This window comes from Phasianus colchicus, chromosome 13 (genome assembly GCF_987193195.1).
Source record: "Phasianus colchicus chromosome 13, bPhaCol1.hap1.1, whole genome shotgun sequence".
In the NCBI taxonomy this organism is placed as follows: Eukaryota; Metazoa; Chordata; class Aves; order Galliformes; family Phasianidae; genus Phasianus; species Phasianus colchicus.
Window position 1 is genome coordinate 10269220 of NC_143448.1, and position 15041 is coordinate 10284260.

Here is a 15041-nt window from a genome sequence, read left to right on the forward strand (position 1 = left end):
TAGCAACAGTGCGGCGGATTTGTTGGGAATTTGCGCTCCGCCAATCAGCACGCGCCTTACTGCGGCCATAGCAACCTATCAGCGGCAAGCCCCGCCCCCTGCCGCCTCCTCATTCGCTCGAGGCGGTGGAGCTTTGTCTCCTCTTTTGCGGCCGGCGCTGTCAGTCAGGCGCGCGCTGCGAGGCGGGCGGTTCGCGGCTGCTGCTGAGGGAAGCGGGGCTTCTGCGCCTCGGAGCGCGGCGCTGCTGCGGGCTTCCCGGCTGGCCTGTGGAGCTGTAAAATCCCTTCCGCGTTTTTTAAACAGCGTAGCTGCTGCTGAAGTAAAAAGGTGAGGGAGGTCCGATGACGGCAAAAGGAAACCTCCCTGCGGCGGCGGGATCCGTGGTTGTGCCTTACGGACACGTGGTTGGGAATGAGAAGTGGAGGGGATCCGGGCTGGCCCGCAGGCTGCAAGGTGAGAGCAAACAGCAGGCCGCCTGTTCCTCGCTGTTGCCGAACTCCCTGGAACGTGCTTCGTTCCGGCTGTGGCCACGTCTGAGCAAGACGAAAAGCTGTTCGTGACTGTGATGAACTCTGCTGTGTTCGCATTGCTGCTGAGCAGCTGGGCTGCAGCTCCACTGAGGCGCGGCGGGTGTGGGGCTCTGTGAGGCCGAAGTGTGTCGAGAGGCTGCCTGGAATCTGTAGTTTCAGAGCTGTTAATCGGTATTGCCAAAGGTATCAGTTTAGCTTCCTTGTGCTGGTTTTGCTTGAATGAGTGCTAAAATGAGTTGGATAGCCGAGCCAACAGCGTTACTGGCATATCAGGAGAGCTGCATGGTTAAGTGCTTGCGTGTGTCTTTAAACTGCTGTATTTTTTATTCTTAACCTTAAGGGAAAACTAAACTCGTCTTTGAAGATGGCTTGGGACTCGTGGATTTCCATCTTTCCAACAGAATCTGTGTTTTATATATCTCTGAAGCAGATTTGGTTGCAGGGGATGAATTCAAGCGGAGATTGGTGCGGTTTAGGAATGTAAGTACCACAGGAGGAGAAGAGGAAGAGTTTCCAATTGCAACTTCATATTCCGTGCTTCTGAAAACATTCACATTGTGACTTTTTTTTTATTTCTGGTGGAGCTAAAATTCTGTGTTATTTCCACCTGAAAACTGAAAGATTATACATCACTGTAATAATGCTTTATTTAGCACAAGTACTGCTTGTGCAGCTTTCATTCTTCCTCTGACTTGCTTCTGTCTAACTCACGTTTGACAGGTTGGTTCTGTGCTGCATTGCATCAGCTTGTTAATGAGGTCTTTTTCCTACCCCGCCTCCCTTCAATACAGACCAGCAGCCTTGGTGGAATTGTGATTGTTGAGAAGACTCCAATAAGTGAGCAGTACTTCTCAGCAGTGCAAAAGCTCGTTGTGCTGCAACTTGGAATGGTGTTGCTTCCTGTGGCAAATCAAGAAGAAGCTTCTCAACTTATTACTCAACTTGTAAGTTCTTATGTTAGCGGAGAGACACTTAATAAAATACGGGTAGAAAATTACCTATTTGCCACTCAATCATCACTAGTTTTTTGGAAAAAACTTGTGATTTCAAAAGAGCCCAACATTTGGTTTGATGTAAGGAAAACAAATCCTAAAGTGCTAATAGGTAGTACAGTTCAGTAGGAGGGGGAAGCAGAGGAAAAAAATGGAAGAAGTTGATACAGTATTTTTTGTTTGTGATCTAGCAGTGGGATGCTGTTGGATAGAACCAGGAAATCCATACTTGTCTGTCAAAATCAACTTGTGATTTTTCTTTTTTCTTTGCATCAGGCTGGAGAAATTTCTTACGTTGTTTCTCTTTTTTACTTTGTTCTTTCTCTGATTGCATCAATTGCTTGAATTCATGATTTAAGTTAAGAAACCGTTGGGTTTCCTGGCGAGGCTTTGTGGGTATGCACTGAAGCAGAAAAACAGAGCTCCAGTAGAGGGCATTTGGTGTTGCTTATGGTTTTGTTTTGCTTCAGGTCCGTGAACAAAGTAAGGATCACACCAGTAACCCCTTTCTGCGTAAACAGTGCTCACAGCTGGCTGAGGCGTCAGTGTTTCGGACAGTGCAACAAATCCCAGGAGTTGGGAAAACGAAAGCTCTGCTTCTACTGCAACAGTTTGGAAGCATCCACCAGATTTGTAATGCATCTGTCAAAGAACTCGAGCTAGTAGTTGGACCAACAGTGGCACAACAAATTCATGCGTTTTTGGGTTCCTGACTTGTGTGTTGTGCTGTTCTTGAAAAACAGGTTGCTTCTGTTTCTTGTGAATTCTAAAATTTTAATGATAATTTAGTATGGTAATTTCTATAATCTCGGCAACAACTAGAGGGTGCTGAGTAATCACCTGGTTTGCTCTCCTCTTTGTAGCTGTTCTGGTCATTTGGATATAAACTTGTACCGTCCTCCTTAGAACTATGCTCTATTGTGTAGAAGTTTCAGATGAAGGTAATGCTGTCATACTGCCTTGGGATTTATGTAACCATTACATTAAGGAACTGGTAAGAGATCAATTCACACTGCTGGTGTTTCTATGTTTTTTTTAGGACCTTTTAAATTAAATATTTCTTGCACTGTACAACAGCTGAGTACAGTGATTACTTCACATCACAACCAGCAAGGCAATGTAGCATTTGGTATCAGCTAACACAGCTTGCTTTAGCTGTTTATTTCCACCTGTCTGTATGACAGGGCTTCTCAAACATCACTTTGTGTTTAGTGCTACCTAAATACATCTTTGACTACACTAACTTGTTTCCTTAGTTCCTTTTTCACTCCAAAGGATGTTACCAAACTTATTCCTTTGTATCAAATTAACTAAGATTTTAGATATTAATATGCTTTTGTATGGGATGATTGATTATGACATTAAATATAGCAACTACCATATATTACAGTGGGAAGATTTGACCGTTATTTATCTTGTGCTTCCAGTACTAATCAAGAGTAATTTATGAAGTGGACTGGTGTTCCTGACATATTGCATTATATTTTAAATGGTATCTAAAATTTTTATTGTCGTTATGCACCCATTCAGGAGGTGTTGTAAGTTCCTATCCTATCACTTGGGTTTTGGATTACAGCAGGAAGGCAGTTGAGCAGTTTTCAATTCCTGTTCATGAAGAGAACCTCTGTAACCAACTTAATCATCCATGAGATGATGGATTTGTTACTTATACTGATTCCTTTCTTGGGATAAAAATATAGTTATAAGATGGCTTTTCATTATTTAATTTACTGATAGTAAACATCAAAATTTCCTGAACTGAAAGACAAGATACTGTTTTCTCACTAGGGAATACTTGAGCTTCATTATAAATGTTTTAGCTTTTTTCTGTCACTGGTTACTAATGTTGCTATGGAGACTGGATTTCACACCCAAACCATATGTGGCTATTGATACTGCAAGGCAAACACCAAAGTATGTTCTGTACTAATTCCAGTGACCACCTGGCTGAGTACACCAAATAAATTCCAACTGAAGTAGTAAAAACTAGTACTACTAAAGTTAAAGGCTGAAGCATTAATCTATGGCAAACCTTGATGAAAGTGCTGAAGTCCTAATTTGCTGTGAAATGAGTATTTATCTTGTTAGCTATTGCCTCCCACTCACTCTAAAATTAATCTTTAAATAGCTGTTAGAAAACAGTAAATATGTATTCGTGTGGTACTTAAAAGCCCAAATTTTTGCTTGAGTGTGAAGAAGACCCCCAGCCCTGCGTTTCCTCAGGGACCAGTGATGGTGGGAAGGGGAAGGCAGTTAACCATGCAGCTGAGAGACCTAAGGAACGGAGATACTTTTATTGAAAGGAGCATTACAGAAACCTGCAGAGGTATGTTAACAGTAAATAGTAAAAACTTGTAACATGTTTTATTTTCCAAGCAGCAGTAGAATCAAAGAGCCACTACCCAATGGCAGCATTTGATTTTTATTCTTAAATAAGTCATTAACATATTTACACCTATTATTAAGAAACTAAAAACGACACCTTTGAAGTTTGTACCCAGACACAAGCTTTCCCGTAAGTTTTGAGTATCAAACAGCAAATATCTACTCTGTAGATAGCAACATTAACTAACACTAAAGTGTTAGCAACTTTCAATTTATTTCATAAAATAGAAGAATTTAACAGAAATACTCAGAGGTTTTTCATGTCCTTGTCAATACACGCTCATGAGCTGTTCCAAGAAGTAGAAGATTTCATATCAGTTTTCTTAACTGGCATGATAATAGTCTCCCACTGTGATTTCTAAGTACTTTTTTCCCTCATGTTTTGAAAGTGTCACTACAACTTACATATTCTTGGTCAATATACTAGAAAATGTCAGTTTTGAGATTTGTTCCACAGCTATCAATTTTAACAAGAGTAATGAAATGCAGATCATATTGTAACTAGGTTAAATAATTTCAAGTCTGGAATAAAGCCTGTTTTTAATAATGCACACGTAACCTAGATCAAAAAAGAGCAGAGTCAAAGTCCTTTGTAGTTCAAAAGACTGTATGACTTCTGAGCCTTCTAATTCTGTTCCCAAGTTATATCAGCTATTCCATAGAATATACCTTGTACTCTCAGAGAATATTTATGCATAAAAACAACTGTTAGACCACCCTTTGCATAAAGCTATTTTCTCTAACAGCTTCCTCTCTCCTTTGTTCTTTAAGATAATTCTGTGAAGTAGTGTTATGCAACTTACTATGAACTCTACGTTTTTACAGCAAAATCATCCTTCACTGTGTTCCCTACTGTTTTGCATGCAGCATCAAGGTTGTAATAAATAACTCCCATCTACAATAGTTATAAAAACTGGTGATGATACTGTACTTTGAAATTCCAAAGGAATCCTGTCTCTGTGCAAGCCATTTTATCATCAACAAACCATTGTTTTCCATTTCTCAAACCTTCAAATTGACTCAAGTTCTACAGTTTCTGCCAAACTCTGATCTTCATAGTAAGTGAAGTCAGTGGCTGAAGTTATACATGTGTATAGATAAAGATAACATTGATCAATGTATTTTATATACATTTAAAAGAAAAAACTTCATGTTAACAGCTCCTTCAGAAAGATTCAGTACAATGAACTTTCTGTACCCAGAAGCGTGAAGGGAGAAAGCTTTTTCTTAACCTGAGAACTTCCAGCCACAGCTGAAGGAAGGCAGAGAGTGCTTGCAGCCTTCTGTCTATTTTTAGTTCCCCAACTTAGAAAAGGCAGTTTGAGTGGGGTTTTCTTGGCCTGATCAGTCTTGTTCTCTTCCATAGCTAAACAGATTAGGGAGTATGTCTTCTGCATTCCCACGGAGTAAGTGGCACTCTTGCTATGCTGTAGGAAAGAGAGAAGAATTATAAGCACCAGTCACTGAAAATGGGTCAATAATTTGAAGACAACAAAAGATTACTGTGCAAATAGTTTTCCAAGGCAGACTACAGCAAGCATTCTGTGCTAATTAGTACAGAACACAAAGTCCTTCAGAGCACTGGGATTTCTGGTATTTTGCCCTTGCAGACTGAAGGGGTTTACTGTGCAAATCTAAAATATTCACAAGTCCCTTTACAGTGGTGGTGTTGTTACAGTTAGTTACGCCAAAAGCCAGTAAGTGCTGCATGACATATACAGCAACCTCTCTACAACACTTGGGCATGCAGTTCTTGCACAAATCCCTCAAGGCGAGTCTTTGTTGTCCCTGGAGCCCAGAAAGTTTTTTAGAGTTTTTGGTAAATGCTCTGTGAACAAACTCCATGTTGACTGCAGCTATTACAACAAGTGCTAGTGTAGAATGTTCTTTTGGGTAATCTGGCAGGCACAGCCCTCTGCCTTATCTTAGCAGTGCCTGATTGTAATGTAGCCCTTTTGTGTCCAGCAGCAGCTTGGAATGACAGGTATGCAGTTCCTTGTGGTCAGTAAGGAAAATGAATTTAAAACAAGGAAATCCAGTGGCAGTGAGGGCACCTTGATCACTTTTAAGGCAACAGTGTTCTAGTGTCTAAGCTTGCCAGGGAATGCTAGAGGCATGAAGCACTGGATTTAGCTGAACTATGTTCCCTTATCACAAATAATGTTTTTAGAGCTTAACTTTTTTTACCTTGTGATCATATTTCCTTAGTCTAAAGTTTCTGTGGCAGTTTTGTGACTGACTAGACAGTTAAAATACCCCAAGATAAAAAAAATACATTAATCTGTAAATTCTTCTACAAATGATATAGGTCATTTATGCTAATAGCAAATGGAAAAGGAGCATGTAGACTTGGATGCTCTACTACACTCAGTTGTTTCATTATGGCTCTTCTTGTGCCAAACAGGATGGTAATTTTTTTTAATTCTCTGCAACAAGTTAGGGGAAAATTAATTGCAATATGAATTCTAGGGCATATTTAATCCAAGTAGTTCCACTAACACAGAGACACTAAAGTAAAGCTGCCAACAACAAAAAACACTGTCCCAAACCATTCTTATGCATGCAGACTTCACTTTAGCTTGCTAAGTCATGATGCAAGTTATACTGATTTTAAATGGACTGTTTAAAAAATACCAGATGTTTAAATATACTATCTGTTCACTTGCAAAGTGGGATACCTAGGTGAATTGAAAGTAAACATTAATCAGGGACTGAAGCCAGGGAAAAAAAAAAAAAAGCCTCACATATCAAATCCATAAATGTATTTGCCTCATTACGTACCATAGATGCTGTTGTATCCTGGCAGCTGATAACCTCAAACTCAATGGGCTGCTCTCCCACACTTTTGAATTTTTCCAGTACCTCGTTCACTCCAAGCCATTTGCAATCCACTCCACCAACTGAAACAATGTAATCACCTTCTTTCAGGCCTGCTGACTGTCAAAAAATTTTGCATGGGTTACTATCTGCAATTATAAACATGTAAAATGTTTCTTGTCATCAGGCAGTATTTACCCTAAAGGCATTTCCCTCACAGCAGCCATGAAACCATTGTCTAGTCAGATATGTGGAACAAAAACTTATAACTAGCATAAAAAGATGCAGATATTTCAAGTACAGAAATTACATATTTTGTGGAGTTACTGTTGATACATGTGATTTTGGTATTCCCTTGGCTAGTTTTACATCCTTTTTTTTCTCCCAAGTTGAATCTGTGGGGGTTTTTTGTTATCATTCCCCATGAGGCATGTTCTCCAGTTTTTATTTCTATTCTGTCAGCTTTTTTGTATTATGTGGTTGCTTCTGCCTTTGCTATAACTAGGCTGTAGTAACCTCAGTATGTTGATTTATTATTCCCTTTCATAAAACAACAAAATATCAAAAATCATGAAAGTGTTCTTTTTCCTTGGGTACATCCTGAGCCTCATCCTTACTGTTGTAGCTACTTTTCTTTATTTCTTCCAGTTTCCCAAATTAGATGGAGAATAACATACTTGCTTTTTTGTATTTGGGACTTTCTATCTACTGAAAACCATGAAAGAAATGTACAGTAGTGTAATGTGATGTCAGGGATATAGATTCTTTAGCAACTAAGGTGTAAACTGTACTAAAAATGTGTTCAGATTGAATGAATTGACTACAGTGACACACACTAGATCTCAGTAAATATTCCATACACTGATACGAACAAGCTAAAATTACTTTTAAAAGACTGCAGTGCTAGAGTCTGAAGATAAATCATTAATATTGCACCAATCTACTTACTGCTGCAGAACAAACTGGATCAAGACAGTAAATCTGTACTGGTGAACCTCCTTTAAGGCTGAATCCCAGCTCTCCTGTTTCACAGTGGAAGTGAATGGTACGTGGAGCCGTCCATCTCTGCTTGGCTGAGAACACTGACAGCGGGCCCTGTAGGTAACACAGCAGTAAGCATGTAGTGCTTTACTGTCTAATGTTCACATATAACTTATACATGAGAGGTTGGTGGGCATTTCACATACCAGTCTGTGAAAAAAGTCTTTAACTTTCACCTTGGAAAACTGAGGAGCAACCATTTCTACTTTATGCTCTGTTTTAGCTAAAACAAAAAGAAAAGCACATTCATTTTCTCTCCAGTATTAGTTAAGACATAAATTTCTTGTGTTCCAAGCTAGATAGAAATTTGCCTTAAATTCTTACTAGACTGTACAAAGACTCATTTTTGTGGAAATGTGCAAGACTAATTTTTAAATCACCTTAAGGAATACCTTCAGAAATCATAGCATCAATAGAGACAGTTTAAAATAATCTTTCCAATAAAACACTGATATTGTCCTCTTTATATGCATATGTATACATTCACATGTATCACAAAATCAGATAAGTAAACATCTGAATATATTTAAATAGTTAAGAGAAATTGTATAATAAAGTCATATCCCCATGAAAGTACTTATCTCATCCTTCATGCAAATATTTCATGCCACAACAGATAACAGAAGCACACTACTGCTACCACTGCTGGTAGGTAGCATCATCTTCCAATACCATCTTTTTTACCTCCCTCAGGCACATCCATTATCTACCCCCTCCTTTTTTCTTTCAAGCCTTTCCTAGATTTCCTAGTGTGATCCAAAGATTATTCTATTAGTCCCTTGAAAGGGATCATCATGAGACACTCTGTTAGGTATCTTTATTTCTAGCTGTGGATACTTACGAAGAATATCTGGAGCCTGGATTAGACTGAGAAAGTCATCTTCCGTCTCCTGCTGAGCATATTTGAGAAGTGAGCGCTTATGTGCAGCTGTCAGAACCTCCAGAAGAACTTCAATGTTTCGAAGTTTTTTGCACAAACCACAGACTCTTAGAGCTTCTTCATGGTAAACAATGGCTTTGCGTAAATGTGCTTTCCCTGAAAAAAAAAAAAGACATTGAGTTAACTTCCACAGATGCAAAAAGAAAAGATTATTTTCATCTTTTATACGTTAGCTGGATGACATTGGCAATTACCTAGTTGTTTTCTCTGAACTTTGTCCTTTAAAATGGTGAGAATCATCACACCTTCTGGCACATAGTCATACAGCTGAGATAAGGCTTTTTCCTGCTGATCTTCATCATCATTGGACTGCACTACAAGAATTGACACAGAATTTTAGTCATTGAACATCTCTTCATAGCCCACTCCTTTAGGTCTATTGTTGTGCAGTAGCTACTACTTTCTTTGCAAATCTGGTCAAATATTTTTACAGATATATACTGATGTGAATTTCCAGCTTTTAGAGCTCATATAATTTTTATTAGTATGCAAGAACTGCTTATGTATCAGAACAGAATCACAAGAATTGAACAACTTAGTAGCATATAATGGATTAATGGATGTAACGTTATCTTCTGTTTCTGCAAAAGTTTGAGTATTGAGACTGGCTCGTATCTGAACAGGAAATGATCACAAAATAACAGATTGAAATCACAAAGTTCCAGGCTCCTTGTCTTATTCACAAAAATTATAATTGTTTATGCATTTGTTGGTATTCTTTATATGAATATATAATAAATCTACCATTCTTACATTCATGGTCACACAGAATGGTGGCAAGGAAGTAATGTGCCAGAGCTCTGTAATGGTCTGCTTTTATTTGTACCAGTTTAGACCAGGAATATGGGATATTCTCTTTGACTGGCTCCTGAGTCACTGCAGTGTTAACCATCATGTAAACCTCTCCCACCTAAAATAAAGCACAGAATTGAAGTATGAAAAGTTAACATTACTTGCTAGGAGCTCAGCTACTCAACTAAGGGATATTATATTAAGCCTTACGACAATTTCACATGCATCTCATCAAAGAGGAGAGAAAGAAAAAGCTACAAATGCTTTTGAAAAGGATTGTAACAAAGTTTTAAGAAAAAATGAAATTCCACCTCTGATTTCTTTTTCTCACAAGAAAACATGAACCGATTCTGTCCAAGAACAGATGGACTAAGTGAGCTGATCAATATGGCTTCAGAGTTCCACAAAAATGTTGTAGAATAAACAGTTACTTAATTTGCAAATACATCTCATCATGTTAATTCAGCTAAGAGAGTGAAATATGTCAATTACTTCACTAGATTTGCACTTTGCTTCTGAAACTGTGAAGTCACATCCACCCTTAAGCTTGTATGGTCAACTGGGCTACTATCGTTGATTCCTTTTTATCCTTTATGGAAATAGCTTTTCCAGCAGTAAATGCTGCTTTAATTGAATCCCAAAATCTTTCCCTGCTACTTAACAACTCTAGAAGTTATTCATGGCAGCTTTGCAGGGTTGGTAGGAAAGGCCTTGCCTATGTTATCTAGTATGGAGCCATTTGTACATCTGGTTCAGAAAGCATATCCAGATCTGTTGGCATACCCATATTTTGATGTCAACAATATCAAGAATGAATTCAACCTTCTAAGGCACAGCCCACCACTCCATTTTTCATACAAGTTCCAAGACAGCCTTGCATCTACCAACCTGATTCTGCATCCTTCTCCCAGTTACAATTTAGTTATTCTTTTGGACTTTAGCTTCTTAAGTTTGCATAACCTCAAGCCGACGGGAAATTATGGACAGGTTGAGTGTTCAGCACTTAATGGAAGGACCACACAAACAACCCTGCCCCTTTCTATTGTGAACTGTGGCCAAGACTGTACTGTTTGAAAGAACAATATAGTAAATTGCTTTTTTAAAAATCCTTTGACAAGTTTGTAGTCCAAATGTTCTTTAGATGTTTTTATTCAACTTAAAATAGCTCATAATTATAATGTAATGATAACTGAATTGCAGGTATTCACGTTTTCATCTTCTAAAGGGTTGCAATTCTCAATACAACTTGAGTGCTGTCCCTTGCTACTTTGGGTTTTCAGTAGTGGTTGCTAACATCTAGATTTAACAAATTCTGAGGCTTTATCTAGTAACTCAGCAGTGGAAATACTTACTTTAAAAGAGTAAGTATGAAGTCTCTTATTTTACCTTGGCAACTTCCTGTGTCATTTTCACTAGTGTGAAAAACTCATTGCGTATTCCAGGGAGACTGATCTGCTCAAAAGCACACTCTTGAGCTTGAGCAAGCATCATCTTCACTAGTACATTCAGCATAGCTGGGCTCATGTCATAACTTGGTGTGTGAGTAAAGGTCTCCTTTAAGTAGCTTAGGACTCCTGAAATGACAACATTGTTTTGTTGGCATTACAAAAACAGAAAGAACTGATCTTAATTCTACCATGTATGATAAGAAGATAGAAAACATACTTTCTCATATTGAACTATAGCAAATCTGAAGGAATTCTTGGTGCACACAGAAATTAAAGTGACCTACTGATTTTGGTTTACATTCCTATAAAACACACAGATCTCAAAATTACAATTCAGGAGAGCATCAGAAGTTACAGCTTCTAAGGTTAGAAGTACTTTCAGATTTGCTTGTAATGATTCTTGGCACTGACCAGAAAGCTATGCTAAACTGAATGCAATTTTTATGTGGGAATGGTAGGCCAGACCCACATACAGGACAAGAAACAAAAAACATCTGCACAGGTTTAAGTAGAATCTTTCAGTGGAGGGAGAAAAATATATATAAACTTATTAATTATGAGTCTTTTTGTAGATGCTGCTAAATTCACAGTGTATCTGAATAAAAGCTCAGTTCCATCCTTTTAAGTAAACTAGAACAATATATTTAATAGGGAAAAATAAGGCTCTGCTCTGCTCTGTTTGGTTCCATCAACATCCTAATCATTTTTATCATTTATCAAATTAGAAACAAATACTAACTATAGTACAAATATTAAGTAACAGTTACTGGACAAAAGTGTAACTTCAGCATGCACGTCATCCAACTGTTTTAGTGGGTTCTACCAGCCTGCTAATTGCTGATAACACTACCCAAGTGTAATGATAAGGCCTCTGCTTTCTAAGCGTCCCACCTTCTGTAATCTCACATCTTATCACTTCTCTTTGTTCTGCCATGTTGCAGTATGTTTTCTACCACCACTTTCTGGTATTTCTCAATTTCTATGTGATGTTTGCATCTTTTATCTTGTATGTCCTTACACAGATTTGGCCATCTCTGCATCTCCTGCATGCTGTGACCACATACTGATCGAGAGCCCAACTGAAAGCAACTGGAAGTATAGGAAAAAAGACCCATTTTTTTTGGTTCTCAACACAGTTCTGCTCACATGGGACCTTATACACACTGAAAGCTTTGTTGAGGATAAATTCTGTGCAACAATTTCCATTCAGAACAGAGCAATGGTTAACACATGCTCTGTATCACATGTCCAGCAACACAACAAGCAGTGCCACAGAGCCATGCACAGGTACAATGAAACACCTCTGCATCGCTTTGGGGCCCCACAAAGGTACTCTGGTAGCAGATGATGCATTTCAATTTGTGAATTAGTTCTGCTATGTAAATATGCTGAAGTAAGAATCAGTTTCTTTTCTTGCAAAATGGAAGAAATAGCAGCAGAATGGAGAAATTTCTTTGAATTTTCTTGTAAATGAAATACAAAGGTTGAAAACCAAAATCTATTTAATAAATGCATGAAAAAACATTATCAGATCTTCTGGATAGCCATTCTGTGTATTCAAAAGGAGTCCACAATTTGTGGCTGTTAAAGCTACAATACAGTGAAAAACAGCTGCTGAAAAAAATATCTTACAGTCCATGTTAATTATGTAGATAGTGTCTTTAAGCATTATTTGTGGTACAGATGACATTTACAAAAAATTAGAAAATCTACTTGAAGAAAAAACATCAGCTTCTGTAATGTTATTTTGAGGCACCCAATTCCCTTCATTAGAATTTACATTTTTCTTTGCTTGAGAGAGAGATTGTTTTCCAAGTTTGCCTTTGGAATCTATGGAAAATATGCAGTCAAAGTGAAATGAATTGCAAGTTTCACCAGACAACAAAGCAAGATTAATTATGAAGAGACTATATGAAAAGTTATGTTCTAAGCCTTTTATCATCCTTTAAAACCGTTTCTTGTCCAGTGTAATATCACTGAGGTTAAAGCAGCTATATACATGAAACAAAGAATGAACAAAATGAAACAGCATTAAGGCTATTACTCAGACCTTTGAACTACAGTTCATTAATCGTTAACCACAGCATTCATTGTCTTTACCAGCATGTTTGAACTGCATTTCCAGGTTTTGAATTAAAGCTTCATCTCAGTCCTTCAGTAGGCTTCTCAAATTTCCCTATTCTATCTTTTTTGTGTAAAAAAGTCAGTGGGAAATGCAGAAATCTGCAGGAAGTCAGGCTGAGATTAGGAACATTTTCATAAAGTTCTTCCTAGTTTTTATGTATGTCTACCTGCAGCTCTCTGAAAAGCATCAACAGCATTTTCAAGTCCAGTCTGGGTCTGACGGTTGCATCTTGTTCCAATCTGGGTGTAGAGGGCTCCAATATTGAATAAAATACTTGCTTTTTCCAGCAGCAGATTTTGCTGACACACGGGAACACCTGTGAAGGAATCATACCTTTGGAAAAATAATGAGAATATGTGTTAAGATGTTCAGAGTCCAGTGAACTACAGATACTTTTGTTCTGTTTTTCTGCTGCAGTGAAAATAAAGGTGGCTAGAAATTCCATTATGTTTTTTGAGGACAATCTAGGTGCCACAGAGAACGTATTTAAGCCTTAACTTTCAGAAGGTTTTTAAGCAGTGTCTCCAGAAGCATGTTATGAAGTGCCTATAAAACTTTTCAGGGGCTGAGAGCATACTGGGGAAGTATTCCTATGTGGTCACCATGTTCTCATAGTTTTTATTAGGCATGCACTATTATATGTTACCATAAATTAACTACTGGCATGGTCAGACCCTATATAGCAAGTATTTTGAAGTTCCTTTTTGCAGTTAGACTGGGAATTTAATGGCTGCATGGCAGTTATCCCCTTTTTGCAGTCAAAAAAATCAGAATTCTGAATTCAGGAGTCCATCCTTCTTCATAAATACAGTAAACATTTAGCAAATGCTCCACTATAATAAAGTAAGTCACTCTTCATTCCTGGCCCAAATACCCAACAAACTGAAGGAAGGTCTGACCCCCATCTGCTTCAGGCAACAAAGTTCAGAGTCCAGGAAAATATGTGCAGTTCTCTAAGATTATGTTCTTTTTCCTTTGTGTAAACCTGTAACCCAGATCATAATTTAACACAGCATGAAAAGGGCTACGTTGTAGTCAGGTTTACACTTAATATTAAAAACAAAAACAAACACTGACAACAGTGGGATGAGGGTGGGGAAAAACACAGAAATGCTTTAAATTAAACTGAAGACAGTTAAAGATTAACGGTGTTCTGGGGGGGTGGAAACAAACAAACATGAACTCCACACTTACCATGTAAATAACACTCCCATGTGCCTGGTAGGTGGGAAAAATCTGTTTTCTATAAAACCCAGTTGAAGGAAATAGCTCATCAACATCTCAATGCCAGCTTCATCTCGGCTAGGAGTGCGGCAGGCCTTAAAATACAACACATCAGAATATGGTGTATTTGCTTGGGTTACAGAATGAATACTGAAATAGCAAGGATAAAGCTCTACTTCCTCTGGACTTCTGTGTATCACAGAAATGTGGGGAATGTGAGAAGAGTAAGCTTAAGGCCATATGGATGAACTCTAAATAAGTTTTTAATTTATTTCTTCTTTTGCACAAAGTAGCACATAATCTTTATAGAAAGAAGGTTCTGTTTGGCAAGTCTTGGAGCTAATTAAACAGAGATTGCAGGTATTTTATGAAAGGTACAAAGAAATTGTATGTATAATACTGGAGACATTATAAGATTGTAAAGCTGTGGGACAGTGGAGATTCATGTTCCATATCTCATAAATGAAGTCAATACGAATATGGTAAGCTATAAAAAATAGTGACATACACTGATTCTATACAAATGTTATTTACAACTTTAGATTAGAAGACCTTATGGAAGAAATCTCATGTTGCCATACGTAAACTTACTTGTCTCAAATCCACAAGGTCTGCTATTTCATCTTCATACTCTGAACTGTCTTCACTATAATGTTCCAGAATAAAGTCCTAGAAAAGGTGTAAGGGAACCAGGAAATCATTAAATCAACTCCACTGAGTTTTAAAACAACAGCATGTAATGATTTT

General features: G+C 37.9%; 2 protein-coding genes across 5 annotated transcripts in view; one reads left to right on the forward strand and one right to left on the reverse strand.

Moving 5' to 3' along the window:
• FAAP24 (FA core complex associated protein 24) lies at positions 1 to 7768 on the forward strand. 4 transcript variants are annotated; one of them, XR_016470553.1, is made up of 6 exons: positions 1 to 453; positions 871 to 1010; positions 1322 to 1474; positions 1993 to 2265; positions 3712 to 3848; positions 7681 to 7768. XR_016470553.1 is itself a non-coding variant. In XM_090149312.1 (5 exons), the coding sequence occupies exons 1-5, from the start codon at positions 342 to 344 to the stop codon at positions 7701 to 7703; spliced, it is 531 nt and encodes a 176-aa protein (XP_090005438.1). In that variant the 5' UTR covers positions 1 to 341; the 3' UTR covers positions 7704 to 7768. The 4 variants fall into 4 exon arrangements, 3 of the variants coding, with proteins under 3 accessions (XP_090005438.1, XP_090005437.1, XP_031471369.1); XM_090149312.1 differs by lacking the exon at positions 1993 to 2265 and having other exon boundaries at positions 3746 to 3848; XM_090149311.1 differs by lacking the exons at positions 1993 to 2265; positions 7681 to 7768 and having other exon boundaries at positions 3746 to 4105.
• RHPN2 (rhophilin Rho GTPase binding protein 2) overlaps positions 5040 to 15041 on the reverse strand; it is a 25292-nt gene continuing 15290 nt past the window's right edge. The window contains exons 5-15 of the mRNA XM_031615507.2: positions 14886 to 14963; positions 14265 to 14389; positions 13237 to 13403; positions 10884 to 11071; positions 9459 to 9615; positions 8900 to 9019; positions 8607 to 8801; positions 7912 to 7988; positions 7673 to 7819; positions 6689 to 6844; positions 5040 to 5334 (exon numbers count right to left, since the gene is read on the reverse strand). Of these exons, the coding sequence (XP_031471367.1) occupies positions 5083 to 5334; positions 6689 to 6844; positions 7673 to 7819; positions 7912 to 7988; positions 8607 to 8801; positions 8900 to 9019; positions 9459 to 9615; positions 10884 to 11071; positions 13237 to 13403; positions 14265 to 14389; positions 14886 to 14963 (1662 nt within the window). The 3' untranslated portion in view covers positions 5040 to 5082. The remainder of the gene's footprint in view (positions 5335 to 6688; positions 6845 to 7672; positions 7820 to 7911; positions 7989 to 8606; positions 8802 to 8899; positions 9020 to 9458; positions 9616 to 10883; positions 11072 to 13236; positions 13404 to 14264; positions 14390 to 14885; positions 14964 to 15041) is intronic.